The sequence below is a fragment of the Protomyctophum bolini genome (genome assembly GCF_963924005.1).
Source record: "Protomyctophum bolini genome assembly, chromosome: 18".
NCBI lineage: Eukaryota > Metazoa > Chordata > Actinopteri > Myctophiformes > Myctophidae > Protomyctophum > Protomyctophum bolini.
This window is the reverse complement of record NC_137879.1, coordinates 19184887-19212859: the sequence shown is the minus strand read 5'-3', so window position 1 is coordinate 19212859 and position 27973 is coordinate 19184887. Positions and strand designations below refer to the sequence as shown.

The following is a 27973-nucleotide window of genomic DNA, read 5'->3' as shown; positions in this document are numbered from 1 at the left end:
TGAGGCCACCTCACTTTTTCCAAGCCACATTATACTTGGCTGTCAAAGATGCTAAGTATCTAATACAAATATACTGAAAGAGGGGTACATTCCTAAACATTAGAGCAAGTTCATAAAGTGTAATAAATCTTTTATTTTACAACTGCTCAATGGAATTACTGTGTGTAAGTGACGTGTTAAATAAATACTTGGTAATGGTGTTTAAAAGCAAATTGGATTTAATTTCATCAGCAATCATAATACTGTATGCAGTAATACTAATATGTTACACATAGTAATATGTTACACAAAATCCAGTGACAAATTAGTTACTTAATTATTATACCAAATTGGCAAACAACCAAGGCAGGGTACGATTCAAATAATAGTACATAACACATTACATTTAAATGTTGTTAAAATGAGATTAGTTCACACCGTAGGAACTGCTGTAGCATATCATTTTAGAAGACTGTGTGCTTTTATGCTGTGATCATGACAAAAATAAGACACTTTATAGGGTCCATAGTAACAAATATTTAGTAAAACAAAAATAATATATAAATAGCATCTTTCAAATAGCAATAGGTTTTGTTTTCTTTCAAATCACAATAGGTTTTATAAAAACAAGCTCTGGGCATTTGACGTTGACTTGATATTAAAAGTCTTGAAGCCATTTTTGCAAGCTAAATATTTGTAATACAAAAAAATGTCTCTTTTTAAATGTAAGCCTGTAAGTGACATTGCTACTGCAGTGCACATCAATTACACTCCCTCTTCCTTAACCAAGTACTCTGGCAGGGTCTGAAAGGCAGTCACAGGTACTGTCACAGGAACTGCCAAAGATATTGCACTATGTTCTACAATGGTAGGGGGAATCTCAATGGGTGGTGGTAGTGGTGGAGAGGGCAGCGGGTCTGTATGTTGAATAATGCTCAGATCAGAGAGTGAAGTGGCTGGAGAGTGAAGAACCTGGTCTGGGTGTGTGCGTAAGTGCTTGCGCAGATAGGCAGCAAACAAAAAGGCTTTGCCACACTGAGGGCAGCAGTGGGGTTTGTTGGTGGAGTGGATCTTCTGGTGTTTGCGCAGTCCGGCTTTGTTAAGGAAGGCTTTGCCGCAGCTGTTGCAAACGTGGGGCCTCGGCTTGGGGTGCTGTTTCTCATGCTCCTGCAACTCTGCCAGCTGTGCAAACTCAGCATGGCAGTTCTCACAGATATGTGAGCCAATATGAATTTTCGTAACAATGGTACTGCTAGACATGGTGTGAAGGTTCTCATGGGCCTGAACTTCCTCCCAGGTTCCAAACGTAACATCACAATGGCTACAGGAGAACTGGGGCAGGGTGGTGTGAGCAGGAAAGACAGGCACTGACTCTGATACAACTTGTTGTATCTGCTGTTGAGATCTTTCAGCTAGGTGAGTCCTCTCATGCTTGCGCAGGCTTGAGGAGACAACAAATGACTTGAAACACTCTTCACATTTGAACGGGCGCTCACCCGAGTGCACGCGACGGTGCTTGTTGAGGCTGGACCGCTCTGCAAATGATTTGCCACACTCTGTGCAGGAGAAGGGCCTCTTGTCTGTATGCACAAGCATGTGGCGCCGCAGGTCCCATGATGCAACAAACGCCTTGTCACAGCTCTGACATTTGTAGGGTCGCTCTCCAGAATGGACGCGCTCATGCACTGCCAGATCTGCTGGCTGGCGGAACCTCTTGGAACACTTGTCACACGGATATGGCTTGAAACCAGAGTGGGCTCTTTGGTGACGCCGGAAACTGGAGGGGTCAGAAAACATCTTACCACACTGTGGACAGAGAAACGGTTTCTCTCCAGAGTGAGTGCGCAAGTGAGACTGGTAGGAGGAGAGCTGGGTGAATCCCTTGGCACACTGCTCACACTGGTAGGGCTTGCTCTGTGAATGAATGCGCTGGTGGCAGGCGAGTGAGGAAGAGCGAGAGAAGGCTTTGCCACAGTCTGAGCACAAGTATGGCTTTTCCCCTGTGTGAGATCGCTCATGGTTTTTAAGGTCCTTAAGTTCGGTGTACGTTTTCCCACATTTGTCACAGGCGTACGGCCGGTGGCCCTGATGGTTGCGTCTATGCTTTCTGAACACAGAAGGGTCAGCAAAGCTCTTGCCACACTCAGTGCAGAAATACGGCTTTTCACCTGTGTGAGAACGCATGTGCACCTTTAGTTTAGAGAGAGTGGGGTAACTTTTGGAGCACTGGGGGCAGGAGTAGGGACGCTCTCCACTATGCTGTGTCATATGTATCCTCAGGCATATGGCTTGCATGAATGCCTTACCACAATCTGTGCATATGAACGGCTTCTCACCTGTGTGGGAGCGGCTATGGTTGCGTAGCTCTGTCGGGGTCTTATATGCCTTGTGACAGTCAGGACACTGAAAGGGTCGCTGGGCTGAGTGTGTGCGCTCATGCTTTGAGAGTTGGGCCTTGCTAGAGAATGTCTTACTACACTGGCTGCATGTGTGCTGTTGTGGCTGCTGACGCTCCTTGCTGTGTTCTAAAAGTTTATGACTTCGTAAAGCTGAGGGGCTCTTGAAAGCCTCCTGACACGGAGAGCATTTGAAAGAAAGTTTGGATTTTGGAGGTCTGCCTCTCCCTCGCTTTCTTGTAGGTTCCTTTGACACTTCTTCCTCCTGTTGGCCTTCCTCACTCTGTGCAGATGTTGGAGTGGATTGTTCTGCAAGTGGTGGGCTGCCAGGTTGGGGGGATGCCATATTTTTTGTATGCTATACCTTTGTGTTATTGTCACTAGAAAGAGAGAGAGAGAATTTATATTAGTAGTCAATCTGGGAAATTGATAAATAAAAAATACCATTCACTTTGGGGTGGAGTTCCTGTGGTATTTTCCATAGGCCTTGAACCAAGCCTGGCATTACCAACACAATGCTGGATACTCAACTCAGCTACTATGGTCAATATTCTATTCTATACGAGAGGATCTAAGGATAAGGATAAAGTGGATGTGCGTGTGCTTGAAGGGGGTGTGTGGTGCAACGCACAAAATGGCTGGCATTAGGACCTTAGGGACAATAAGCTAACCGCTTGATGCCAAAAGGAAGTTGGCAGGGCATTTGGTATGATGGACACCGAAACGTTAGCAGGAGGCGAGAGGTAAGTTATCCGAGCTTAGAAACACAATCGTAAAATCATCAAGTGAAATTAAAACCAGTCGCCACCAGTAACGCCACCAGGTGTTATGACCAACTGAACACAAATTATTGCCTTTCGATAGCGTTAGCTAACCTCGCTAATGTTAGTTAATTTAACCTACTCAAAATGGCTGGCTTTAGGACCGGGGCTCAGCGGAGTCATCGTCGTTATTAGGACCATCATCATCACCATCATACAGGATGAATTTAGCTGCCGTCTTTTGCATCACGTTTACATTCACGTGTACAAATACAAAATCGGTATTCTTACCTGGTTTAGTGGATGGATCGGATGATAATGTCGCGCCAACAAGAGCCAGGGTGATGGCCGGAGATACTGCCGCGCTGGGAGTAGACTGCGGTGCCGGAGGGCGGCTTTAGGACCATGATGACGTTCCTGCTATGGAATGGCTAGCATAGCGGGCTAAAAATCACATAACAGATCACAGTGAAACAAGTCAACCCGGCTGCATAAAGTTGATCTGTGATCACATTTATGAAAACACAAGTATACAGCGCCTGGGCGGTGGTTTTAAGGTAACGGGGTTTGTGATTTTATATAAGATGACGTAGTTCACGCTAAAGGACCATTCCGGTGTTTTAGCTGCTGACGACTACAAGTCATGTGTACTACTTTTTACATCATTGCCCGCCCGGTACTTCCAAAACATGATACCTATCATTAAATTAGATTTATCATATCTTCCAGGAAGCCATTTCTTTCCATACACTTCAGAAATGTAGTACTGCTTGCAGAGACTTGAAACAATTGCTTGAGATGTGCATTGTACAGTCCAACTTTATTATAGTTGCATTTATGCATAGCAGCGTTGCTTGATTGTAACATTCTAGCCCTGAAACATGACTGCCATGATACGAGCGTCATGAACCATGGCTAGTAACATTCCAGCTGCAGCCTGCAAACAGTGAGTCTCTGTGGCAAAAACATATGGGTTCGAAATGGGGTAATTTAATTCATTTTATTGCAAGCTCTAACAAGATAATACACATGCCTTTTATTCAGTAGGCTCCGCTAAACATGCAATAACAACAAAGTGTTTTGTGGGATATGGTTTGTGTGTTAGAAAAGTTAACGAGAATGAATGAAGGTAAAATATGTTTTCTTTATAACACGAACTATTTCTTTGTTTGTATGTATGGTGAGAACTTTTATCTCACTGTCTGACTATAAATGACCCAGCTAGCAGTGCAGTATAGCCTCGGAGACCCAGACGTTTTTATTTCCAGGGAGAAAAAATAATAATAGCAGTGCAGTGGTTCTCTCAGTGGATTTCAGGGAATCCAGTCCGGGTTCCCTTTTTTAGGGGGGGGGGTCTAAATTTAATATGACATGTATAATCTGACATACAAATAGAACCAAAGGGACCTTAATGGCCATTTGTATACTGTCGGGGTTAAGGGAGATATTGACATGTAAACGTTTGAGAACCGTTGAGCTAGTGGTGGGTTAGCTGGTTAGTTAGCTGTAGTGTATGCCCTTATTATTTTTTTTAGAGGGGGAAGCATTTCAGCGTGACACATTTCCTGTTTCCTAGCAACAAGAGCAATGTGGAAATGAGGATGGAAGAAGGAAGGGGGAAAGACAATTGAAAAAGAAGGGTTGTCCTTTAACGTTGCATCAAGAAAACAACGCTGTGTGTTAATAATGAATGAAAACATGTCGTCGGAGGCGGTTGTTGAGTCAAAGATGCTAGAGGTGATTATGCAACGCATCCGTTTATAAGGTGACTTCGCATAAAGGGACTTCTCGGCTTTTTTGGTGCAATGTTTGTTTAGCTAGGGATGGTGATGCTACTGGGTAGCGGCTAGCGAACAGCTAACGTTAGCGCGCTGTTTCGTGAAACAAACTCATTTAGTACTGTGCTTGCGTATCAGCAGAACTTTCCGCAGCGATGATGAGATGCGGTGAATGTGGTTCGTTTTGAAACGCCGAGGGAGAACAACAAACTGCTTTGATTTAATCATTTAAAAACAAAACTGCGATGCGTTTTGTAGCGCCCAGGCGTTGGTCTTCCCCGGTTTATTGACATTGCTAGCTGTGCTGGTGGACGCTAGTGTGAACACGGTTACAACATTGAACAATTCTGGTGATTTAGAGTAGACTATCCTTTTCTATATAGGCTTACATACAAAAAAAATAGCCGCTTGTTGTTGTGCAGTTTGCGGTGAGCGTCAATGCGCACAACCAAGTAAAACATCCTTTACTTTAAGCTAAAGAACGAAGACTCAAAAAGCCATATATCGGTCCATTTATTGCCGTCCTGAATCTAGATTCACGAATATTTCACATGGCCATGTGGGCGTCCCGTGTTGATTAGACGGTGTTTAAAGATTTCTACAAGTATTCATATATGTTTCTTTTTTTGTGTTAATGTTTACTGATTGAGTGAATGATACATCATAGTGTTTGTAAAATGTTATTTAAAATTTGCCCCCTAGCTTCAATTAACTGTAGTTTCTTTTTTTCCTCAACAGATTTCATGCTGTGCCTGCCTCTCCTAAACCCAAACCACCCCTCACTTCATCGTGTGGAACTCATGCCTGCCATCTTCCCAAGTGTTACTTTGTTGGACATTCCTTGGATCTTACTACAACGAATAAGACTATTATTAGATGGACTAGCTTGTCAGCTAATGTATTTCCCCTCCAACTATCTACATAATCTGTACCCTGCTCAATTATTTAAAACATCTTGCAATGGCCATGCACGAGTCTCCCAGGACAAAGGGGTTTCCTTGCAAACAGTGTGGCATGATATGTGCCAACATGCCCAGCCTCCTAGAACATATGGAGATTCATCAGGACCAAGAGGAGGAACGCAAATATAAATGTGATGAATGTGGTCGTGGATACAGGCATGCTGGTAGTTTGGCTAATCACAAGAAGACACATGACGTAGGCTCTTTCCAATGTCAACTATGTGGTAAAGAAAACTCTAATGCTTTGGCCCTAAAAAGTCATCTCCGGAGCCATATGTCACAAAAAAAGCATGCCTGTTTGGAATGTGGGAAGACATTTCGTCTTGCTACCCAACTAGCCACCCATGAAAAGGTTCACCTATCTAGGCACGCCAAGGAGCAGCCGTTCAGGAGCGTAGGCACGGACTATGCTTCAGGTGAAAATGGCGATGGATCTGAAGATGATTTGAATTACTTTGATGAAGCCGGCGCTGAAATTTCGACACAAAATAGCCCAGTTGAGGACCATAATACAGAAACCGAGGCCTCTGAAGATGCAGGAAATCGACCTTTCAAATGTGATTTATGTGACAAGTCATACATTCACCATCGAAGCCTAACCAATCACAAAAAGACTCACCAGGTGGGAATGTTTGAGTGTACAGTCTGTTTTAAACTTTTCAATAACATGGCTGCTCTCTACAGCCACCAGAGAACTCACAAGACGAGAAGTGCGGCAGACCCTAGTGCAGTGGATGCTACATACACAGGGCCACCAGCGGACCACTTTTCACCTCAGAGTGAGGAAGCACCAGTAAATTTCTGCCACCTGTGTCAAGTGTTATTTCCTAATGATGAAAAGTTCCAGGAACACATTCAAATGCATAATTCTTCATCTATGTCACTAGGGCACCATGATGGCACCCCAGAGAACCATAATATGTCTTATAACAACAATAACATTGCTTCTCCTGAGTCAAGTTTTTATGCCTCACCTGTAAATAATGTCCCCTCAGTGTCCTCGTCAATGGAGAACCATGGGGATTTTGATCAGCCACAGGAGCAGATTATGAATAATGGTCACATGTACCCAGACTGCTCCAACAGTCATACACCATCTGCTATGAAGTGTCAGGGTGAACCCTCAGTCATAGATACAGATGTGCTCATCCCTGGCCTAACACACATGGCAAGCGCTGACGACATGAATGAGATGGAAGAGGACTCTGCTGCCGATTCAGTGGAGCGTCGTTACAAGTGTGAAATCTGTGGCAAACGCTACCGGCATTCTGGGAGCTTAATCAACCACAAACGATCCCATCAGGTGGGGATTTATCAGTGTTCCATCTGCAGAAAGAGCTATCCCCACTTGGCTGCTCTTAAGAGTCACCTCCGCCTCCACAAGGGACAGCCGTCCTCCTTCAGCCTCAACAGTGAGGGAGACTGGCTATCCTCAGAGCCCCTGACCTTGGAGGGCTGCTTCCCCTCTCAGGAAGAGGATGGCGGTGGTGCCATGCTAGGCCTTGATCAGGAAACCTCGGTTGACTACAGCAGTGGAGAGTTATACCATGAGCAATTCAGTCCTGAATTCTCTCAAGATAGGACTGTACATCTACCTCACGATGAGCACCTGATGCAAAGGCACATGTGTGCTGACTGCGGTGAGACTTTTGCAGACATTGCAGGGATCAAGTCACATAGCTGTCCCTTGCTGCAACAGCAACACACAGCCTCCACCAATGGCTATGGCAGTAATATGAACTTCCAGCACAGTAATGGTCAGTGCACAGTTGCAACCCCAGGGGAAAACATAGAGTTCCAAGGCCTGAATGGCAGCCATGATCAAAGTTACTTTAGTGAGCAAGATTTCCGTGAAAATATAAACAGCGAGCAGTTGAATGGCGGCGAGGAAGGTGATAATGCTGATGACGAGGATGAAGATGATGGAGATCTCTATCAATGCTCTGTATGCGGGAACAGCTACACTAGCATGAGTGCTCTGAGGAGTCATCTCCGTGGACACACTCAGTCTCATAGAACGCCTGTGAGTTCTGGCCCTTCTTCCATGTCCTCCCATGAAGAGGTGAAAGATGAAGAGTCAGGGGAGGTTATGATCTGTAGTACCTGTGGGGAAAGTTTTGCAAAAAGACAGGACTTGATTGCCCATCAGCGTTTGCACAACCAGACCCAGGTAGATAATGCTGAACATCTAGACATGACAAACGGTGAGAAAACTGGAGGTAGCGAGGCACAGAGCATCATCTGTGGAGCTTGTGGCATCTTCTGCACCAGTTATCATCATCTGGAGGACCACAGTTGTTCAGCTAAAATCAAAGACAACTCAACAGCAGTCAGTGAACAGAAAATGAATACATGCAATGATGAAATGGTTCTCCCGAAAGAAAATGTTGATAGTGGAGTGGAACGTCAGTACAAGTGTGAACAGTGTGGGCGGTCATATAGACATGCCGGCTCACTTCTTAACCACAAGAAGTCACACAAAACTGGAGTTTTCCGCTGTCTTGTCTGCCAGAAACGCTTCTACAATCTACTAGCCCTTAAAAACCACCAGAGGTCCCATTTTGATGTTAAGAGGTTAGTGCCTGAATGCAAACATTAAATTAGCACTAATGTTAATCATATTATTAAATATTTGACTGTTATGTTAACATTCTTATTTTAAATAACCATGCTGATGTGGAACAAGATAAGAACAGTCTACCAAGTTTCTGTTGTGTACATGGCAGATGTGTTTTGGCATCACACCTGCCATTCATTCTGTAGAATGTGCTTTGTTTTGTAAACTAAGGATTAACGCTATGCTTCTTTTCTCCCCCACAGGCATACGTGCCACGAGTGTGGGAAAGCGTTCAAAATTCAGAAGCAGCTGTTGAACCACCTGAGGAGGCACAAGGAGAACCAGGCAAAAATCCAGGAGCTCAATGACCAGATCCAGGCTTTAATGCTAATGAATGGGAAGAATGGGTCAGAAGGAGGAATGCAGTCACTAAATGCAAATGCCAATCAGGCTAATGCATTCATCCGACGGCGCAGACAACAACCTCAAGTTAGATCACGTCAAAGTCAAACTGTTTCTGAAAATGCAGTTAAATCAGAAGAGTTGGGTGACCCTCGACCCTTCGCCTGTGACCAATGTGGGCGAACATATCGGCATGCAGGAAGTCTGGTGAACCACAGAAACTCTCATAAGACGGGCGAATATTACTGCTCTGTGTGTAACAACACTTACTCTAACCAACTAGCAATGAAGAACCACTTGCGCACCCATTTTGCATATAAGAGGCATACTTGCCAAAATTGTGGAAAAGGCTTCAGGGGGAAAAAGCAGTTGTTGGCCCATGCCTGTGGACGCCTCAGAAAGGCTGGGCAAGGCGGTGTGAGGGGACTAAAAAACAGAGCTGTTAAATGCAAGGGATGTAAGCAGGCCTTCTTGTCTGTTGACCAGCTGGCAGCCCACACATGTGATAGACCTTCAGGCAAGGTTAATGCACAGAAAGACGTGTCACTAAAGAAGGAGGAACGGCCGTTCACATGCAACATATGCAATCGCAGCTACCGTCACGCAGGCAGTCTCCTGAACCACAAAAACACCCACAAGACGGGGCACTTCAACTGCACGTTCTGCTCCAAGCCCTTCTCCAATCCCATGGCATTACGTAATCACACACGCATCCACACACAGAAGAAAAAGTATGTTTGCCTCACTTGTGGAAAGGCTTTCCGCCTCGCCAGTATTCTTCACAACCACCAGAAGATCCATAACCGCACGGTGAGCCACTTCAGCTGCCCTGCATGCGGCAAGAGCTTCCAAGGAAAGTCTGGCTTGAAGAGACATCGTTGCCGGAGGAGCCTGGATAACTCAACAAGGGCCAATGTCCAACATTCAGAGGGTGGAGACAAGTGCTTCATGTGAGTTACTGTCCCATAATGAACTGAATATGTAAGTCATGCTCTATCCTCATTTTCTGTTTTAAATCACTGCCTCTACATTTTATAAACTTATTTTCTGATTATTGTTCAACATTGTTTTTCGTATAAGTTTTTCGTCATTAAGTGTTCTAACTTGGAGTTTCTTGTTGACTATCATTTAGTCTTAGTCGTAAAATTATCTTAGTGTTAGTCTAATGCTTATGGATTGAATGTGAACATATCCCTGCTGCAGGTGTGACCTGTGTGGGCGCTCCTACCGCCACGCTGGCTCCCTCCTCAACCATAAAAAGACACACTCCGAAAACCTCCACCACTGTACCTTGTGTCTCCAGACATTCCCTGACCCTCTCACCCTACAGATCCACTCCCAGATGAAGCGCCACTGCTGCCCTGAATGCGGGAAGACTTTCTGTCTGATCACACACTTGCAGAGCCACATGGAGGTGCACTCCAAGGACAGGTCTGTGGTGTGTAGCCCCTGCCACCAGAGCTTCCCCAACACGGCGAGCTACCAGCAGCACCAAGACATCCACCACAGTCTTCAAAACCACTTTCAGCAACAGCAGGGCATGACGACAGAGCCGGTGGAAAGCAACCTCTGCTGGAGTTCAGGTATGGAACAAAGCATGGGGCTCTCCTCCTTCTCCCAGATGCAGGGCGAAGTGTCGGAACCGCAGGAAAGCAACGAGGAGAAGACCCACGCCTGTGAGCACTGTGGTCGCACATATCGCCATGCAGGCTCTCTGCTCAACCACAAGAACAGCCACAAGACGGGCTCCTTCTTCTGCACAGTGTGCCAGAAGGAGTTCACTAACCTAATGGCTCTGAAGAACCACAGACGCATACACACAGAGCCCAAGCGATACCAGTGCCTGGAGTGTGGCAAGGCCTTCCGAGTGTCCACCCAGCTCATATGTCATCGGCGAATCCACACCAAAGAGAAGCCCTTTGCCTGCATGCTGTGCGACAAGAGCTTTTCCAGCAAGTCTAACTTGCGGCACCATCAAAAGATGCACCAGAACTCCCAAGCCTATGACTCCTCATTTAGTATGGATGCCAGCTCCTTTATGGACCTTGACATGGAGTCTTTCCTCTGAAGTAGGATTATAGAGTGCTTAAAAGAAAAATAAGTTTTCTTTTTTTAATCCCTCTATCAATAATTGTAAAATCATTAATATTTTTTCAGAAAGTGCCCCTGACCAGACAAAAAGTCGTTTTGAAGATGCGCACATTTCATTATTGACTTCCGATCTTACCTCTACAGTATAAAAGTCTCCATTGTCTGTTGGGCCACCCTATAAGCTCTGAATGTTTTTCATGGAGTGCACAAGATTCCAGAACGCTGAGCTGTGCAGTGGAGCGGTTGATCAAAGTAGAGAGTCCACTGCTCATTCTGATACAACTAACCAACCAAAGTGAACAGTAAACTGCATCAGCCCAGGCCCATTTGCAAATGTTGATGCCTTTTTGTTTCTTTTAATGAGAGACGGTACTGTTCTAGCAAAGGTGATGTTTCCTTTAGTATCTATATATGATTTTGTTCAGTGCCTCTGTAAGTTCCTTACAAAAGAACTATACAGATATATATCTGAATTATTTCGTCAGCATTGTCATGAGATGGAAAGGGTTATTCAATTTCCTTTTAATGCAATTTTTGGCAAACCTGTTCTAGTTCAGTCAAAATACCTCTGGGAGTATCCAAAGGTCAATGGCAAAGTGTTTTACTGAAATCATTTAATCTTAAATCAGTGGTTGTACTGCTAATATTAAGTACACGTTTGAGTGGCATTGTATGCTAAAATGGATATTTAATAATTTATTATTGGTCTATTGATTTTATTTTTGTGTATTTTAATAGGACAACTTTTTATGAATCTTTCAAAAAACAAATGTTGCGTCTTCTAAGATTCATGTAGCCTTGAAGGAAGTTTCAGTCACTGTCTGATTCAAGAATTATTCAGTTAGTTGAACGGCAGGTAGAAATTTAATGGCCAAGGATGATATTGGCATCACTCAGGGTACACCTTGCAAAGGAACATACCTGATGTGTAAAATGTTGTAGATAGTATTCTTTCATATATAATTTCCTTCGAACTGTGCCATTTCTACATTAATGTCCTTTTGCTCCATGACCATTAACCTTTTAACATTAATGATGCATTTCCACAGCACCACATGTATTGCATGCTCTTGAATTGTAACCCCCTGTCAAACCTATTGAGAAGCATAAAGTGCCAGTGCCTAAAATGTAAGTCGACTGTAGCAATTAAGTGTGAACAAATCTTGTCTCACTGTATTTATATACTGTAGAACACAAAACATTTGTTTTCTTATGAGATAGTATTTTTTACAAACACGGTTTGTTCTGGACTCGTAAATCTTATGATTTATTAATGTCACATTTAAGAATAATGCAGTCAGTGGAAATCCTATCAGAACTTGAAGTGAAATTACTCTGGTCAATCTGATTATTTTTGTATCTGCTGCTCAAAAGCTGTACATGAAGCAAATTATCATTTATTGATCTTTGATTATCTTGTATGTTAAAACCAATGTTCAGTTAAGATATCTGTGTTCAAGTGAGCATTGTATTGCTAGGAAATGTGTAAAAAGGAACTGGTTTCACTCCCAATTCTTTTACCACTTGCTGTATTTGCTAAATGTGTACATTAGAGACAAATTATCTTATGTTTTACTCAAAGAAACATGCCAATTAATTTGCAGTGCCTGTCTGCTCTGCTGTTTGTAAAATATCAGTGCAAAACCATGGAGCTGGGAGTAAGAGCTGTGTCATTTACAAACTATTCAAATTTCCTTTTGTTTATGCCTTAAATGAAATAATGAATATATAAATGTGTGGCACTGTTCTGACGTATGAAATACCTCATCAAAATCCCTGCCTACCTAGCAAGCAAATATTTAAATGCAGCTTAATTCTGGAGCATACACTGTAATCATGCAAAAGAAACATAGTAATCAAATGTATGACATGGTGACAAGACTGATCATCTATCAAATTCATATGTTCAACTTAAGTAAGTAATTTTTGCCATGAAATGATTCCTTCTCTTAAATTTGCCACTTTTTTTTTACAGATATATTTGCACAGTTTGTAGAGAAGCTTGTAGCCTAACCGGGCTCATAAACATAAAGCCTTGTTTGCAGTACAACTTGTAGAGAGGGTGGTGTTTCCTTTGGAATATCGATGTATCCCTTCCAATGCCCATCTCCCAACTGGCAGGGAATGAGTTGGCTAGCCTGCTTGTCAGTTGGCTTCACTTAGTCTGTGTGTTCTAATATTAGTCCATTTTGGCCTGACCTCGAAATATAAAAAAAATCTGAAATAAATATTTTCACGATTTTTCAAAAATAGCAGACCTACAAGCTCGTAGCGCGCCACTTGGTGGTGCGTTATGGGCTTGTAGATTAAAGCAATATGCTATATTGGAAAACATGTCAGCTGATGGTTTTAGTACACCTCAAACTTCATCTTACCATTGTATTGAGTACAATGAAATCATTAGATTTGGTATACTCTGGAAGTTTACAGACCACAGAAAAAAGGTCTGATTTTCAATAAATGTTATTACTTAGATCTTATGTACATTAACGATGTAGATTTTCCTACTGTAATTATGAATGCGTCATTGTAGCCTAATGGTGTAAAATGACTTCAGATTTCAGAGTACTATAGACTAATAACAGTTTAAGTCCACACTAATTGTCCATAATGTATAAATGATGGATAAGGGGTCAGGACAACTAGGCCTTTTCGTGGAGGGGTCAATACAATTTGGACTTAAACTGTTATTCGTCTATAGTACTCAGGAGGACTGACCATCTGTTTTCCAAAAATGATTGGTCTCCTATGGCACTTAGATGTACTCCTGTTATTCGTCCCAATCACAGCCCTGTATGTGTAGGCCTACTGTGTTTATCTCAGAGCATGTATGTAGGACACATCGATTGGGTTCCCTTGTACATTTAATGGCAAGATTTTCTTCTGCAGAAGGAAAACTGCTAGATTAGCTATTGTTTAATAAAAGACATATACCACACATTTTGATTTATTGAAATTTTAGTGTTCACAAATACAGGTCTGCTCAATATTTAATTCATATTTATATAACTATTTTGTCACTTTGAAACGTAGATTTTTACTTCTTTGTTAGGACTAAGACCTTAGTTTAGAATATAATCAAATTATGGAAAATTAGTTGTTGAAATTAAAGGACTAGGAAAATACCATTGGTGTTTTTGTGTCCATATTCTGTGCGGGGAAGTAAATGTGATGGAATGTTTACACATTTAGCTGTTTTTGTAACATTCAAGTAAAAAAGGTATTAGGGAGAAATAACTGATGAAAGGTAGGTAGGCTGTAGCTCAGTGGATTAGATGTTTACTTGAAGCGTGACGTAAGACGTTTAAGTTCAAACGGCACAAAACAAAAGGGCGTGAAGAAATCCAGATACTCTGGTAGGTTTGATAACTTCAGCTCAAACCTATCCAGAGTGCCTGAACCTGGTTTTCATAATATACCCCTTTGGTCATGAATTAATCTCCTGAATACTATTCTCTTCCATGAGCAGTAGTGCTCTTGTACCACACCTTACCAAGAATACACCTTACAATGACCATGTCACCTTAAACACAGGTGACAAGTAGGCCTATTTTATTTCTCTACAGTTTTATTTATTCATTCAAGATTTCAGGTGTATACAGTAAATCAAATAATATGTGACACACACACATAGAATGCATTGGGCGTTTAATTTTAATAACTCAGAAACTACAAAACATTTCAAAGTAAAAAGTTCCAGCATGTGTCTCCACAGTAAACTAAATTATAAAAAGTGTCACTGGAGTTAGGCAAAAGTGATTTTTTGACGTGCCATAATCTGGAATCAAGGAAGAGCAGTTAGGGCCTTGACACATTTCCACGACCCGGACTTTGGCTTGCCACCAGGCAGCCTCCCTACCCATTCAGCTGCTTCTTCGTATTAACACAGTGAGTCTGAAATGTCTTCATGTCAAGGCCACAGACCCCCATCTAAGATTCAGAATTCAGATAGAACAGCCATGTCTGGATTTGAACCCACAACCTGAGGATCATACACAGGCGCCCCTTTTCCACCGGGGTTGAACTGGTTCGGTTCTTTCTTCCCGCCCGAGTGTTTCCACTGAAAATGAGTTGGTTCCGAACCATAAACGTTCGATGAGGACATTCATATAGTTATCATATTTAATTAATTGTGTTTAAGAGAATATTGTTATGTTTTGTGTTGCAGTTTTTCACGTTGTCCCTTAGGAAAATAAAAAGCCCTCAGTTGGGACGTTGTCTTATTTCTGCCACGGATGAAGATGGTTTAGGAGCAGTTACAGATAGAAATGCCACTATGAATGTCAAACTAGCCCTAACCATAATCTCACAAAAATAAGTAGTCCGTGTTGTTAGAAATTTACCAACGGGGTTTGAACAGGCAAAGTTACGACGTTAGGACTCAAAGTCAGATGACGAGTCCACTAGACCAGTAAGACGCACAAATACAGGAAGCGAACGCAGCTGAGACACTGCAGATCGATGTCTGTCTGTGTGTCTGTCCCGCTGTTACTGTATGTGGACCTGGCCCCTTTTGTGCCCATATATGGAGCTGAGTGATTCGTTTGTTGATGCAACACTTTTGTGCCCATATATGGAGCTGAGTGATTGTGTTGATGCAACACACTCCATATTTGGACGTATAGCGGGACAGACAGACAGACAGACAGACAGACAGACAGACAGACAGGATCTGCTAGGTCTCATAGTAAGTGCTCATTGCATTCGCAACCACCGAGTACACTGCCATGTTTGAGATCAGGCTCTGTATTGTTTATTTGAGCTGTGACGTCAGCCACTTCCGTGTTCTAAGAAAGTTCCAGGTCATATATTTCCGTCCGTCGTAAGGTAAATAAGTAAATGTTATTTAATACTTAACGCTGTTGTTGTTTTTGTTCAAACGTGTGTTATCACTTGTGAAGTTACTTGTTATGATGTTTATATATATGATGTGTTCCAGTAGCTGAATGGTTACTCTCGGCGGTTTGTAAACAAAGTCCCCATCGATGACCGAGTGTTTTTCCTTCTTAGAGGGGTGTTCATGTTCATATTTGTTTGGCGTTTAGTCTTTTTGAGTGGTGCAACCATCTTACCATATAAGTTAATGGCAAGGTGCTAACGAGGTGCAACTTAAGTTCCCATAGACAGCCCATTGATCCAAACAGAAAAGCCCTATCTGATTGTATTACACAACGTCAAATTCACCAACATTGCAGCTGTATGAAAAGCTTGAGCGGTGGTGAGTAAAAACAGAGAGAAGGGCTGGAGCGGTGGCGGTGGTTTGCTCTTCACCGCGGCTCGTGACGTCATGTTGTAGTTCGGTGGTCACCCCACCACCGAAAATCCAGACTATGAATAGGCCTTAACACACAGACAGATACAGTACAGTACCACTCACTTCAGACGGGTCAGATTTGTGTTGGGAGTTTGGAAGCACTCGTTAACTGGCGGCGCTGCTGCCTCCTGCATTATGTGCAAATTCAAACAGGTGATATGCAGGGCCATTCAGTGACTTAAACGAGCGCTACCTGCACAGCATTTCTTGACAGAAAGTAGCTCATAATAAATAACATGTCTACGCTGTTTTAATCAAGTACATTTTGAAATCCGGACCATATTTCGACATCGAAGCATTGATGCTTTTGCTTAAACGGATAGTTCACATTCACAATGTTTTAACTTGAGCTGTATGAAATACTTGCCATTTAATATAGTTGTTGCAACTGTATTGATTGCCAGAGTCGTGGTGGGAGTTCTGCTCTGGTTTTGGTGAATATTAAAGGGACACTTCACCCTTTTTTGCAAAAACATAATATTTTAATGACGATTAGAAGATTTAGAACACTTTCCGTGGGGTCTTTATGTGTGTAATATGTGGTTTTAATATTTGAGCAGTGGGCCCAGTGTCTTTGATGTCATGGACACTGGGCTCACATCCTTCCTTAGCCCCGCAAGCAGAACCCAAATGTAGTAAAGTTTCTGACACTTTGATTACTTTACACATTGGGTCCTGTTTCACGCTGGGCTGCCGCCAGTTACGCACACACAAATACAATGTAAACACGCGATGAGAAACGATTCTGCGCGCTTTTACCATGTTTATTCATGTGTTGACTTACGAATGTGCGAACTATAAGTACCTTACATACCATACCGACACATCTCCTGTGTCGGTATGGTATGCCGTTTAGTATTTTTAATCCATGATTGATTAAAAATGTCGCTTCTTCCTACCTTGTTTATTGACACCTCATTGTACCGCCTATCTGGCTAGCTAGTGGTGCTACAGCTATGACGGAGCAGATCAGAGGCAGGGACGTAGCCCGCAAAGCCAACCGCACATCGGGAGGCGGTACAATAAACGGTAAATAAACAAGAAGAAATCAAAGCGACATTTTTAATCAAACATGGATTAAAAATACTTAACGGCTTCCGCGACACAGGAGATTTTATCAGAGGTATGTAAGGTACTTATAGTTCGCACATTCGTAAGCGAACACAAGAAAAAGCGTGGTAATAGCGCGCCGATCGACGAAAGGTTGAGTTTGTTTATATCCGCGTTCCAACAATCGCATTGGAAAATCTTAGCATGGCCAGGAACCCTATATAAAGCGACAATCAAATTTCATAAAAGCTTTATGTAGGGTTCCGAGAGGGGCTAATCCTTCCTGGACTACAATTCCCATAATTCTCTGTGCACTGCTCCTCCTTGTGGATAGAGGGAGGGCTTTACTGAGACAACAACATGTAGTCCAGGAAGTAAGTGAGCCCATTGTTCATGACATCATAGACACTGGGTTCACTGCTAAAATCTAAAATATCTAAAACCACATATTACACTCGTAAAGACCCCAAAGGAAAGTGTTCTAAATCTTCTAAACAAATATTGTTTTGCAAAAAGGGTGAAGTTTCCCTTCATTTTCCGGTCATTTTGTGGGGGGCACAGGGGTAAAATAAATGTGTTTTCTACCACTGCCTTCTCGAACAATGACAAAGCTTCTAGGAACATCTTTGAATGCCGATTGTGACCCCTAGATGTGTCACAGAGACGTAACATTCTTTTTTGAGCGTTTTACTCAAATCTGGCTGTCTGAATACCAAAGAAATCAATTTAAAAAATCCTTAAAAATGTGAGAAATATTGCTTCTAGCAGCTTTAATTGTCAGGGCTTCTTGGTAATCCAGTCCCAGCTAAATGATGGATAGTTGGTAACCAAATGAACCCTTATAGAGCGTTGCAGTTTTCATGACGACGAGAGACCCGGAAAAGAATAACGTATTTTCCTCATAGACTTTTCAAAAAGTATTTATTTAAAGATGTTTAAGCCGCGGACAGAGCCAACTCAAGTGTTCAGAAATCATGACGAATTGGCTTTGTCCACGGCGTAAACGTCTTTAAATTAATACTTTTTGAAAAGTCTGAGGGGAAAAAAAAGAAATTCCGGGTCTCTCGAGGGAGCGGGACTGCGAAGCTCTATAGATCTTTAACTCTTGAGAGCGTAAAATGAAACCAAATATTTGGTTTAATTTTACACTCAAGAGTTAAATTATTGTTAAACATCTGCATTACTTAATTTACAAGAAGTCTACCCAATTAGAGAATGTAAAAGAATTGTTATTTTGATCAACATCTGCCTGCTATATATCCTACAGTATAAATATATATATATATATATATATATATATATATATATATAATATAATAATGGTACCAACATCAATACAGCATGGAATGATGGACAACATCTTATCCAACGAAATATTCCTTAGTTTTGGGTCTGAGAGGCTAAATGTCATCAAATGGTGGTTCCGTGGCTCAAATGGCCCCTCACTTCACACAGGTGTGATTCTTTTTCACACATTGAGGGCGGGAATCCCTTTTGGTGTTAAGCAATATGTTAGATCTACAAGCTCATGTGCTTGTAGATGAGCTTGTAGTTCTGCTATTTTTTTTAATGTGGCACAAATCTTTGAATATATTTCAGAGCAAACGTTTTTAACTCAAATCTTTGCTTCTGGGGGGCGGGGGGTCCTTGGAACAGCATATTTTCAGATGAGGGTCCTTGACATGAAAATGTTTGAGAACCACTGACATAGAAACATGAGTTTTTTCAGAAAACTGTCTGGATTTAGAAGGCATTTGTAGAATTGTCCTCGGGTCTAATCCTTTTTTCTTTGTTTATTTTTAAAGGAAAACGATGCCATGGAGCCCTTGTCTGGAACCCTTGTCGGGAACCCTCCTCAGAACGGCGGTGGGGGAGAGGTACAGATTTGGCTCCCTGCCTCTCCCCGGCCTGTGGCCCCGGCAGACCGGTGAGTGTTGTTACAATGATGTTACACTGTTATGTTATTACAGTGTTCACTGCGCAAAAAGTTCCAGACCTACAGCAACGCACCCAGGGTGCCGGCCCGGTTCCCGCATGCCGCCCCGTGTCCGAAATGGTTACCGTGTGGGGGTCTCTAGTCTAATGTGTACTGTACTGGCACACCCGAAATCATCATATTTACAGTTAATACGTAAGTGTGTTTGTGTGTGCGTTACGTTGCGCACAGGTGGTGAAAAAAAACCATGCTGTTTTCGTGCTCAGTGACACCACTCAAAAACAGTTTTCCAGGGAATTTGAGTTCTTCGGTCATTCCTTAAAGGACAACTTTAGTTTTGATCAACCAAGGTTCATGTTTTAGGTTATCAGAAAGTAAAAGATGAATGTTATTCGAGCATGTGGGCTAAATATGTATTTTTGTACAACATTTTATGGTGATTTTATTATTTTATTATTTACTATAGTCCTACTAGATCCCAGGAAATTGCATCTGGCCACGGAAGATCACAGGATCTACTGAATGTGAAGGTAGCCTGGGGGAAGCCACACTGTGTGTATAGGCTCAATATGTCAGTCACATTCAGTAGATCCTGTGATCTTTTGTGGCCAGATTTCTTGGGGTCTAGTAGGACTATAGTAAATAATAAAACAATAAATTGCCATAACATTTTGTAAAAAAAATACACATTTAGGCCTACGATCGAATGCCCCCGCCCCGCTGTCAAAAACTGCTAAAATCCCTAAAACGAACGAAAGCTGGAAATGAAACCTTTTAGTTTCAACCAACCTAAAACATGAACCTTGGTTGAAAAAAACTAAAGTTGTGCTTTACATTTTGAGGTATTTGCACTTGAAAGTTTTCCCCCAATATTTTTTACTTCTACAACTACATCTCGGATCCAAATATTATCCTTCTACCTCCACTACATTTAGTTACTTTGCAGATTTTTTTAAATATTTATTACAAAACATGCATTAACCACTTCAGTCCTGTATACATCAGCATACATACAGCTCACATTTGAAAACTTGTAATGGGACATTCTGTAGAATTACTATACTTTCTACTTTTGGTACTTTAAAACCAAATATTTTGTACATTTACAATTCTGGCGGTGGAGCTGGGGAGGGGGTCCATCTCTGATGGCAGGGTGATCCGTGCTCGAATGACCATGAAAGGATTGTATACTGTACAAAGGGGTTTGCTGGTTGTAGGCTATATCACCCTTACACCAGTGTGCCTATTAGAGAACCATGCAGGACCATAGTCGGCTTGTGGTTTCACATATATTGTGCATGGTGCACATACATTGATGCGTTAATATAATTCAACCATAATCACTCCATGTCACCCTCAATACAATGCATATATATATATATATATATATATATATATATATATATATATATATATATTGCATTTTATCTTTATCTGTTTTCCTGAAACTCTAGAGTGTGTGTAATGCGCAGTGCACACACTCTCTAGAGTTTCAGGAAAACAGATAAAGATGAAATGCGTGTATATATATATATATATATATATATATATATATATATATATATATATATATATATATATTGGCCGAAAACATAGTGTAAATATAGTGTAGAATAGATAAATGGCATAAATGAAAAAAGAAAAAAAGTAAGGGGAAAAAAATCTAGTTTTATTGGTCAGTTTATATGCTTTTTTTCCTGTTTCTTGTGTTTTTGTTTTGTTTGTTTTTTGCCTCCTGTTTTTGTCTGTATTGTACCGTTTATTGTCTGTTGCTCCCCTTCCCCTTTCCCCAAGAGGACCACAATGGAAACAAGCCTAACGGCTTTCTTGTGTATTTATCCTTTTGAAATATATTTTCAATAAAGTATTCAATCAATCCCCTCCCCCTGTTTGGGGGGAGGGGAGGGGTCCCCACTCTCGGCACCTTGTCGTGGTGAGTGGGCTTTAAACCAAGACAGGCCATTTTTACCCATTAACTCATTTACTCATTTTTTAGAATCGGTCGGGTCTAATTAGGCTAGTTGGGGTCCGTTGAAAATAGCATGCTGGCCAAAAATAGAGGAACATAACTGAAGACAAGCATTTATAGAAAAGCTTCTCTCTTCACCACTGGGAGTATTAAACATAAATTAGTTTTTTAACCCATTTAGACCTGAGGACGATTCTATAAATGTCTTCTAAATCCTGACAGTTTTCTGAAAAACCTGATGTTTCTATGTCAGTCATTCTCAAACATTTTCATGTCAAGGACCCCCAAAAATATATGTAATTGCCCTCCGGCCCCATCTAAAAATGTTGTTTCAGGGAAGATTTGAGTTAAAAACGTTCATCCTGGAATATTATATTCAAAGATTTGCGCCACATTTTCACGATTTTTCAAAAATAGCAGACCCACAAGCATGAGCTTGTAGATCTGCTATTTTTCATAACATAATGCTTAAATCACCAAAAGGGTTCCCGCCCCAAAATGGGTTCATGGACAATAGACTATTTTGTCTCAAGTATTTTCAATCTGGAAATTGTAGGCAAGACACACTGTGATTTGGACCTGTAAATTATAAAACAAAAACTAAGGCACTGGTTATAGTGGTCCTCTGGAGTGAGTGTGGAAATATAGTTGGCCTCTGGAGTGAGTGTGGAAATATAGTTCGCCTCTGGAGTGAGTGTGGAAATATAGTGGCCCTCTGGAGTGAGTGTGGAACTATAGTGGCTCTCTTGGGTGAGTGTGGAAATATAGTGGCCCTCTGGAGTGAGTGTGGAAATATAGTGGCCCTCTGGAGTGAGTGTGGAAATATAGTGGCCCTCTGGAGTGAGTGTGGAACTATAGTGGCCCTCTGGAGTGAGTGTGGAAATATAGTGGCCCTCTGGATTGAGTGTGGAAATATAGTGGTCCTCTGGAGTGAGTGTGGAAATATAGTGGCCCTCTGGAGTGAGTGTGGAAATATAGTGGCCCTCTGGAGGGAGTGTGGAAATATAATATAGTGGCCCTCTGGTGTGAGAGTGGAAATATAATGGCCCTCTGGAGTGAGTGTGGAAATATAATATAGTCAGGGCTGCACACAACTTTTTTGGTCTAGTACTCAGAGGAGCACCTGGAGAAGTTACTTGGTGCTCCTAAAATGCGGCGACCCGTCTCGCCGGATGGATAAAAGAGGGATGCATGAATAACTTATAGCTAACCGCTTTCTCTTACTAGACACTATGTAGACGTTTTTTTTTCATTGGTGCATTTGACTGTCAAGGTTTAAGCCTCCAGGAAGAAACCCTAAATACAAGGCAAGACATCATTGCACATTAAAGGGCCACTTTTAACGGAGCAGAGGGGAGACCATAGAGTAGAAGGGCAGACAGAGAACCTGTCGCTTTTAAGGGACGTCACTGTCTTTACGAGCATAGATATCTATGTTTACGAAATGACGAGGCTACGAGCGCCGACTTTGAAGAGTGGAATTCTCAATATACATCCCGATCCCGACTGACTTTGTTATTCATGTCTACATTTTGAACATGTCACAGGCTTACTATAGGCTATATATATGTTCTACCGCGGTGCTCCGACGGTGTGTTAATTAGTACCGTTGTCAACTTGTTGAATAGTTGCATGGGAAAATAACCCAGCTAAATGGAGTGACATCCTGACATTTTCAACTACCTAGTGAATTCTCCAGATGAGTATTAATAATAGTCTTGCAAGATGCTGTTTAGATCATTTTCAACAAATATAAGCAAAGCATATAAAACGAAATACAACAAATATATATTGGTATTGAAAACCTCAAGGGATGCAACCGTGACGTATATACCGTGCGACCACTTTGACTTGAGATTTACAATGCTAGCACTTTTCACAAACTGATGGAGTATATTATAATATTATTGTACATTGTAGGAGGTATATTCTATATTGAGATGGCAGGTATGTGACATTGAAAAGGACAAATCAAACATATGGGATTAATGGGACACTTTATAGAGCACCGAAGTCTGACGTCACTTTCAGTAGAGGGCGTCAGTCCCCAGGTTCATGTATTTGTTTAGTTGCATTGAAATCCCCATTGAGGCGATTTTAGATCGCCTCATATAACATCTGTGTTTGAAAAATAAACATGTCACCCCGGCCGCTTCCCTCATATGGAATGGATATGAAGAATCAACTGACTGAGAGAAAACGCTAATAAAACACTGCTGAATTAGTTCGATTTTCGCTAGAAGCAGACTGTATCATATATGAGTGACTGACTGTTGCAAACGATACAGAGACACTTCCCTAACAATAACGCCGAGACAGCTTGTTTATGTTTGCTTGTATGTTATAGTAGACGATATTAAGATCACCCCATGTTATTCTCCATAGAGAAATTACTTCTGCGAACCAGGGGAATCGTCGGGATGAGCGAGTTACGTCAGGACTTCGGTGCTCTATTAGAACACAAAAGAAATACATTACTACAGCCTCAGTAATGAACCAGTGAAATTAGGGTATTTTATGATGCCTCTCTAAGAGCAGAGACATTCATGTCAAGTTTACCTGTATTCCATTTGTTGCAATAAATGGTTAAATCTACATTATGACATGACATGGTTCCTGATTGAACCTCCTTTAACATAGGCTTATTATTACCTTTCAAAACACAATAACTTATCAATAACTTATAATTACTTATCACTATGTGCCCCTCGTTGAGGACCTAAATGTGCCCTGGCACTATAGGCTGGAAGGTTAGAATTAACATGAGCTGTGCATATGGGACATCTAATTCACAACATGCACACAAATACAGGCGACATGATCAATGATATCAGGCACAATGGGATGGGGGAAAAAAGGAGACTGCAGGCAAATCGTCTATCATTTTTGGCATTGGCTATTCAAAAATATCAGATATACAAGCTAAGTGCCATGCTGCGAGCTGAGAAAGTGTGAGAACTACTGATATAGAAGGCAGTTGTAGAATTGGCCTCAGGTCTTATTGCGTTAATGGCACCGCTGGAAGGATGCAGGCCCTATGTGTTGCCCTGGGCTGCAGCCCCATATGCTTGTGTGTTATCCCCTGAAATATGGGAGGTCCCTGTCAGAACAGGACGGAGAAGGCCTCTTGTGGTCCTCTGTGGGTGTGTAGGACTGACAGAATCAGTTAGTGGTGAGATCTCAAGTTCAAGATGAAGGCAATACTATTCACTTGTCTCACCGGAAGTGACTGTGATCTGATTCTACCCTCATCTTGTACGGTAGGTAGGAAATGAGAGATGGACAGATGAACTGTTTGTGCAGCCTCCACTGACAGAGTGTAGCCTACTATTAACTAGAGTATTAGTGTACTACATCTGATATTTAGATGAGGTTGAAACCGTTAGCAGACTATACTGCTGGCCATCTCCATCTTCTTCATTGATCTGTTCAGATGGCAGCAACTGAAAACAAAAACCTTTTCAAACATGAACATAGTTGTGACTATATGGCCAGTTTGGCCACCATTGCTTAAGCTCAACAGAGGGGAATGCTTCACTTGGCATGTTTCTTGAATATGGAGATGTACTCCTGTACATCATCCAGGGAACCCAGGACCACAGGGACTCGCTGGTGAATGGTGGTGGGCTGCACATCCAGAACATTCACGGCTCCTGTTGTGGCCATCCCTCCTGCCTGCTCAACAATGAACGCCATGGGGTTGCATTCATACAGCAGCCTTAGCTTGCCCTGAGGACTCTTGACATTAGCGGGATACAAAAAGATTCCTCCATACACTAAAGTGCGGTGAACATCAGCTACCATTGAACCAATATAACGGCCACCATATGGGGCAGTGCCGTCCTCTGGGTATTTCTTCTTCTGTAGGTACTCTGTTACATCTGGATAGAAGTGCTGTGCATATCCTTCATTCAAACTGTAGATCTTTCCCTTCTTCTTAATTCTGACATCTCGATCCACCAGAATGAATTCACCAATGGCTGGATCAAGCATAAAGCAGTTCACGCCTTGACCAGTGGAAAGGACCATCATCGTGGCGCTGCCATATAAAGCGTACCCAGCAGCCACAATGTTTCTGCCAGACTGAAGGGCATCGTTCTCACAAGGCTCATCGTCTGTAGTCTTTCTGTAGATTGCAAAGATTGTTCCAATTGACACGAGACAGTCGATGTTCGATGAGCCATCCAGGGGATCAAAACAGACAATGTATTTGCCCCGCTGTTCTGGTTCCACAATAATGGCTCTCTCGTCCTCCTCTGACACCAGAACACATGATGTGAAGGAGGACTTGATCATGTTAACGACCAGATCATTAGACAGCACATCCAGCTTCTTCACCTGTTCGCCTGACACATTAGTACTCCCGGCAATGCCATATAGGTTCGCGATGCCAGCCTTCCTGACCGCATTGGAAATGGCTTTGACGGCTGTGCAGATTGAGTTGAGCAGGGTGGACAGTTCTCCTGTACCCCGGGCCTTTCTGCCTTCCTCTAAAACAAACCTAGTGAGGGTGACCACATTGGTGTCGAAGGCACTTTGATCAGACATGACTGTGAAATGACTGTGTGTGGACCTGAGTAGTAGGCTACCAATGTATGTTTAACTTAGTTGTTAAGGCATTAGATGCTTTAACTCAAATTAGAAGTGGGTCAAACTGGAACACAAGATCAATACAACAAGTCCTGGTAACCATTATAATCGGTCTTGAATGTTTTAACCCAAATTAGAAGTGGGTCAAACTGGAACACAAGATCAATACAACAAGTCCTGGTAACCATTATAATCGGTCTCTGATGTCAGTACTATGACATCGGGGAGATCCATATATGGGCATAATTGGACACGGAAGTGGTGAAAGACACCACAAAAACTTGACAGATATGTATACATTATGGTAATGTAATATGCATTTCAATCAAACGTTTATGAGAAGGTTAACAGTGGGCAGGGCTTTTTTGATTGATTGAAGAATGTATTAACAGATTGGAGAATTACAGTACATTTCAAGCACAACTCAATAATGTAAAAAGAACCACCAAACTTAAGTGAGGTGCTGGAGCCACAAAAGGAAATAAAGGGAAGCTCTGCACACTCAGATCTGCGCACAATCAATGCATTTATTTAGCAAGCACAACTCAATACAAAGCTGTTAACTGTGAACGACACCATAAAGCATTACACTTGTTTACAACTAGAATTTTGCAGACCTTCGGCCTGCTCATCCTAGCGCCATGCGATGCGTCGCAAATGGGAAGAAGGCAATAGCGGGAGGGCGTACTGTACTGTTCTCTGTACTGTTGATATTATAGTTATTACTTGCGCAAGCAGAGCGCGCAAGTAATAGTTTCGCTTGGTCTCTTCGAAGTGAAGACAAGTTTTCTTCAACGGTAAATCTGTGCCTGGTTTGCTGGGACTAGTTACAACATTACGTCATCCTTGAGAGAGTACATGGTGTGTATATGACGTAATGTTACAAGTTACAAGTTACAACATTACGTCATATACACACCATGTACTCTCTCAAGGATGACGTAATGTTGTAACTAGTCCCAGCAAACCAGGCACAGATTTACCGTTGAAGAAAACTTGTCTTCACTTTTTGGAACCAAGTAACCACAGTATACTGCTAATCAAATTACAACTACATACTCTGTATGTAGTTGTAACTAGAACAACTACATACAGTCTGTGCCTGGTTTGCTGGGACTAGTTACAAGTTACAAGTTACAACATTACGTCATATACACACCATGTACTCTCTCAAGGATGACGTAATGTTGTAACTAGTCCCAGCAAACCAGGCACAGATTTACCGTTGAAGAAAACTTGTCTTCACTTTTTGGAACCAAGTAACCACAGTATACTGCTAATCAAATTACAACTACATACTCTGTATGTAGTTACTTGCGCAAGCAGAGCGCGCAAGTAATCATTTCGCTTGGTCTCTTCGAAGTGAAGCCAAGTTTTCTTCAACCGTAAGTCTGTGCCTGGTTTGCTGGGACTAGTTACAAGTTACAAGTTACAACATTACGTCATATACACACCATGTACTCTGGTCCCAGTTCTCAACGATGACGTAATGTTGTAACTGGTCCCAGCAAACCAGGCACAAACCTACGGTTGAAAAAACTTGGCTTCACTTTTTGGAACCAAGTAACCACAGTATACTGCTAATCAAATTACAACTACATACTCTGTATGTAGTTGTAACTAGAACAACTACATACAGTCTGTGCCTGGTTTGCTGGGACTAGTTACAAGTTACAACATTACGTCATATACACACCGGGTCCGCGTCAATATGCCGACGGTCCATTGGTCCGATCGACAACCTACCTCAAACCCTCACCCTAACCCTAACCTCCCCCGGGGCAGACACCTAAACCTAACCACCCACCCTCTCCCGACCCCCAGCGCACCTCGGACCAATGCTCCTTCGGAGCAATGGTCCGTCGGATCATAGGGTGCTTCCCATACACACCATGTACTCTGGTCCCAGTTCTCAACGATGACGTAATGTTGTAACTGGTCCCAGCAAACCAGGCACAGACTTACGGTTGAAAAAAACTTGGCTTCACTTTTTGGAACCAAGTAACCACAGTATACTGCTAATCAAATTACAACTACATACTCTGTATGTAGTTGTAATGTGATTTGTAATTTGTAAATCTGTGCCTGGTCTGCTGGGACCAGACTACACAGATGACCATATCTCTTACGTCATCACTGAGAGCTAGTCATACATATACACACCGTGTACTCTGGTCCCAGCTCTCAA

The 27973-nt window shown here is 42.1% G+C and overlaps 3 protein-coding genes across 7 annotated transcripts; 1 reads left to right on the top strand and 2 right to left on the bottom strand.

Annotated features, from left to right (window-relative positions):
- Positions 1–152: 152 nt before the first annotated feature.
- On the bottom strand, positions 153–3547 carry znf668 (zinc finger protein 668). 2 transcript variants are annotated; one of them, XM_080789831.1, is made up of 2 exons: positions 3428–3547; positions 153–2755 (listed from the first exon to the last, which is right to left on the bottom strand). In XM_080789831.1, the coding sequence occupies exon 2, from the start codon at positions 2719–2721 to the stop codon at positions 745–747; it is 1977 nt and encodes a 658-aa protein (XP_080645957.1). In that variant the 5' UTR covers positions 2722–2755; positions 3428–3547; the 3' UTR covers positions 153–744. The 2 variants fall into 2 exon arrangements, with proteins under 2 accessions (XP_080645957.1, XP_080645958.1); XM_080789832.1 differs by lacking the exon at positions 3428–3547 and adding an exon at positions 3279–3298.
- Positions 3070–13864, top strand: znf646 (zinc finger protein 646). Of its 4 annotated transcripts, none has more exons than XM_080789824.1 (4): positions 3070–3118; positions 5653–8450; positions 8697–9785; positions 10039–13864. In XM_080789824.1, the coding sequence occupies exons 2-4, from the start codon at positions 5875–5877 to the stop codon at positions 10901–10903; spliced, it is 4530 nt and encodes a 1509-aa protein (XP_080645950.1). In that variant the 5' UTR covers positions 3070–3118; positions 5653–5874; the 3' UTR covers positions 10904–13864. The 4 variants fall into 4 exon arrangements, with proteins under 4 accessions (XP_080645950.1, XP_080645948.1, XP_080645951.1 ...); XM_080789822.1 differs by lacking the exon at positions 3070–3118 and adding an exon at positions 3576–3693; XM_080789825.1 differs by lacking the exon at positions 3070–3118 and adding an exon at positions 3576–3693 and having other exon boundaries at positions 8697–9816; positions 10039–10171.
- A 10865-nt stretch (positions 13865–24729) lies between these two features.
- LOC308333438 (fructose-1,6-bisphosphatase 1-like) lies at positions 24730–25743 on the bottom strand (the record flags this gene model as incomplete). Its single annotated transcript, XM_080789845.1, has 1 exon — positions 24730–25743. One exon carries the CDS (start codon positions 25741–25743, stop codon positions 24730–24732), a length of 1014 nt encoding a protein of 337 aa, XP_080645971.1.
- Positions 25744–27973: the final 2230 nt, after the last annotated feature.

Excerpts from the sequence above, each read along its gene's own strand:
- znf668 (XM_080789831.1), bottom strand. The coding sequence starts at position 2,721 with ATGGCATCCCCCCAACCTGGCAGCCCACCACTTGCAGAACAATCCACT.
- znf646 (XM_080789824.1), top strand. The coding sequence starts at position 5,875 with ATGGCCATGCACGAGTCTCCCAGGACAAAGGGGTTTCCTTGCAAACAG. Across the intron at positions 8,451-8,696 it reads TCCCATTTTGATGTTAAGAG|GCATACGTGCCACGAGTGTG; the intron begins GTTAGTGCCTGA and ends TCTCCCCCACAG. Across the intron at positions 9,786-10,038 it reads GGTGGAGACAAGTGCTTCAT|GTGTGACCTGTGTGGGCGCT; the intron begins GTGAGTTACTGT and ends TCCCTGCTGCAG.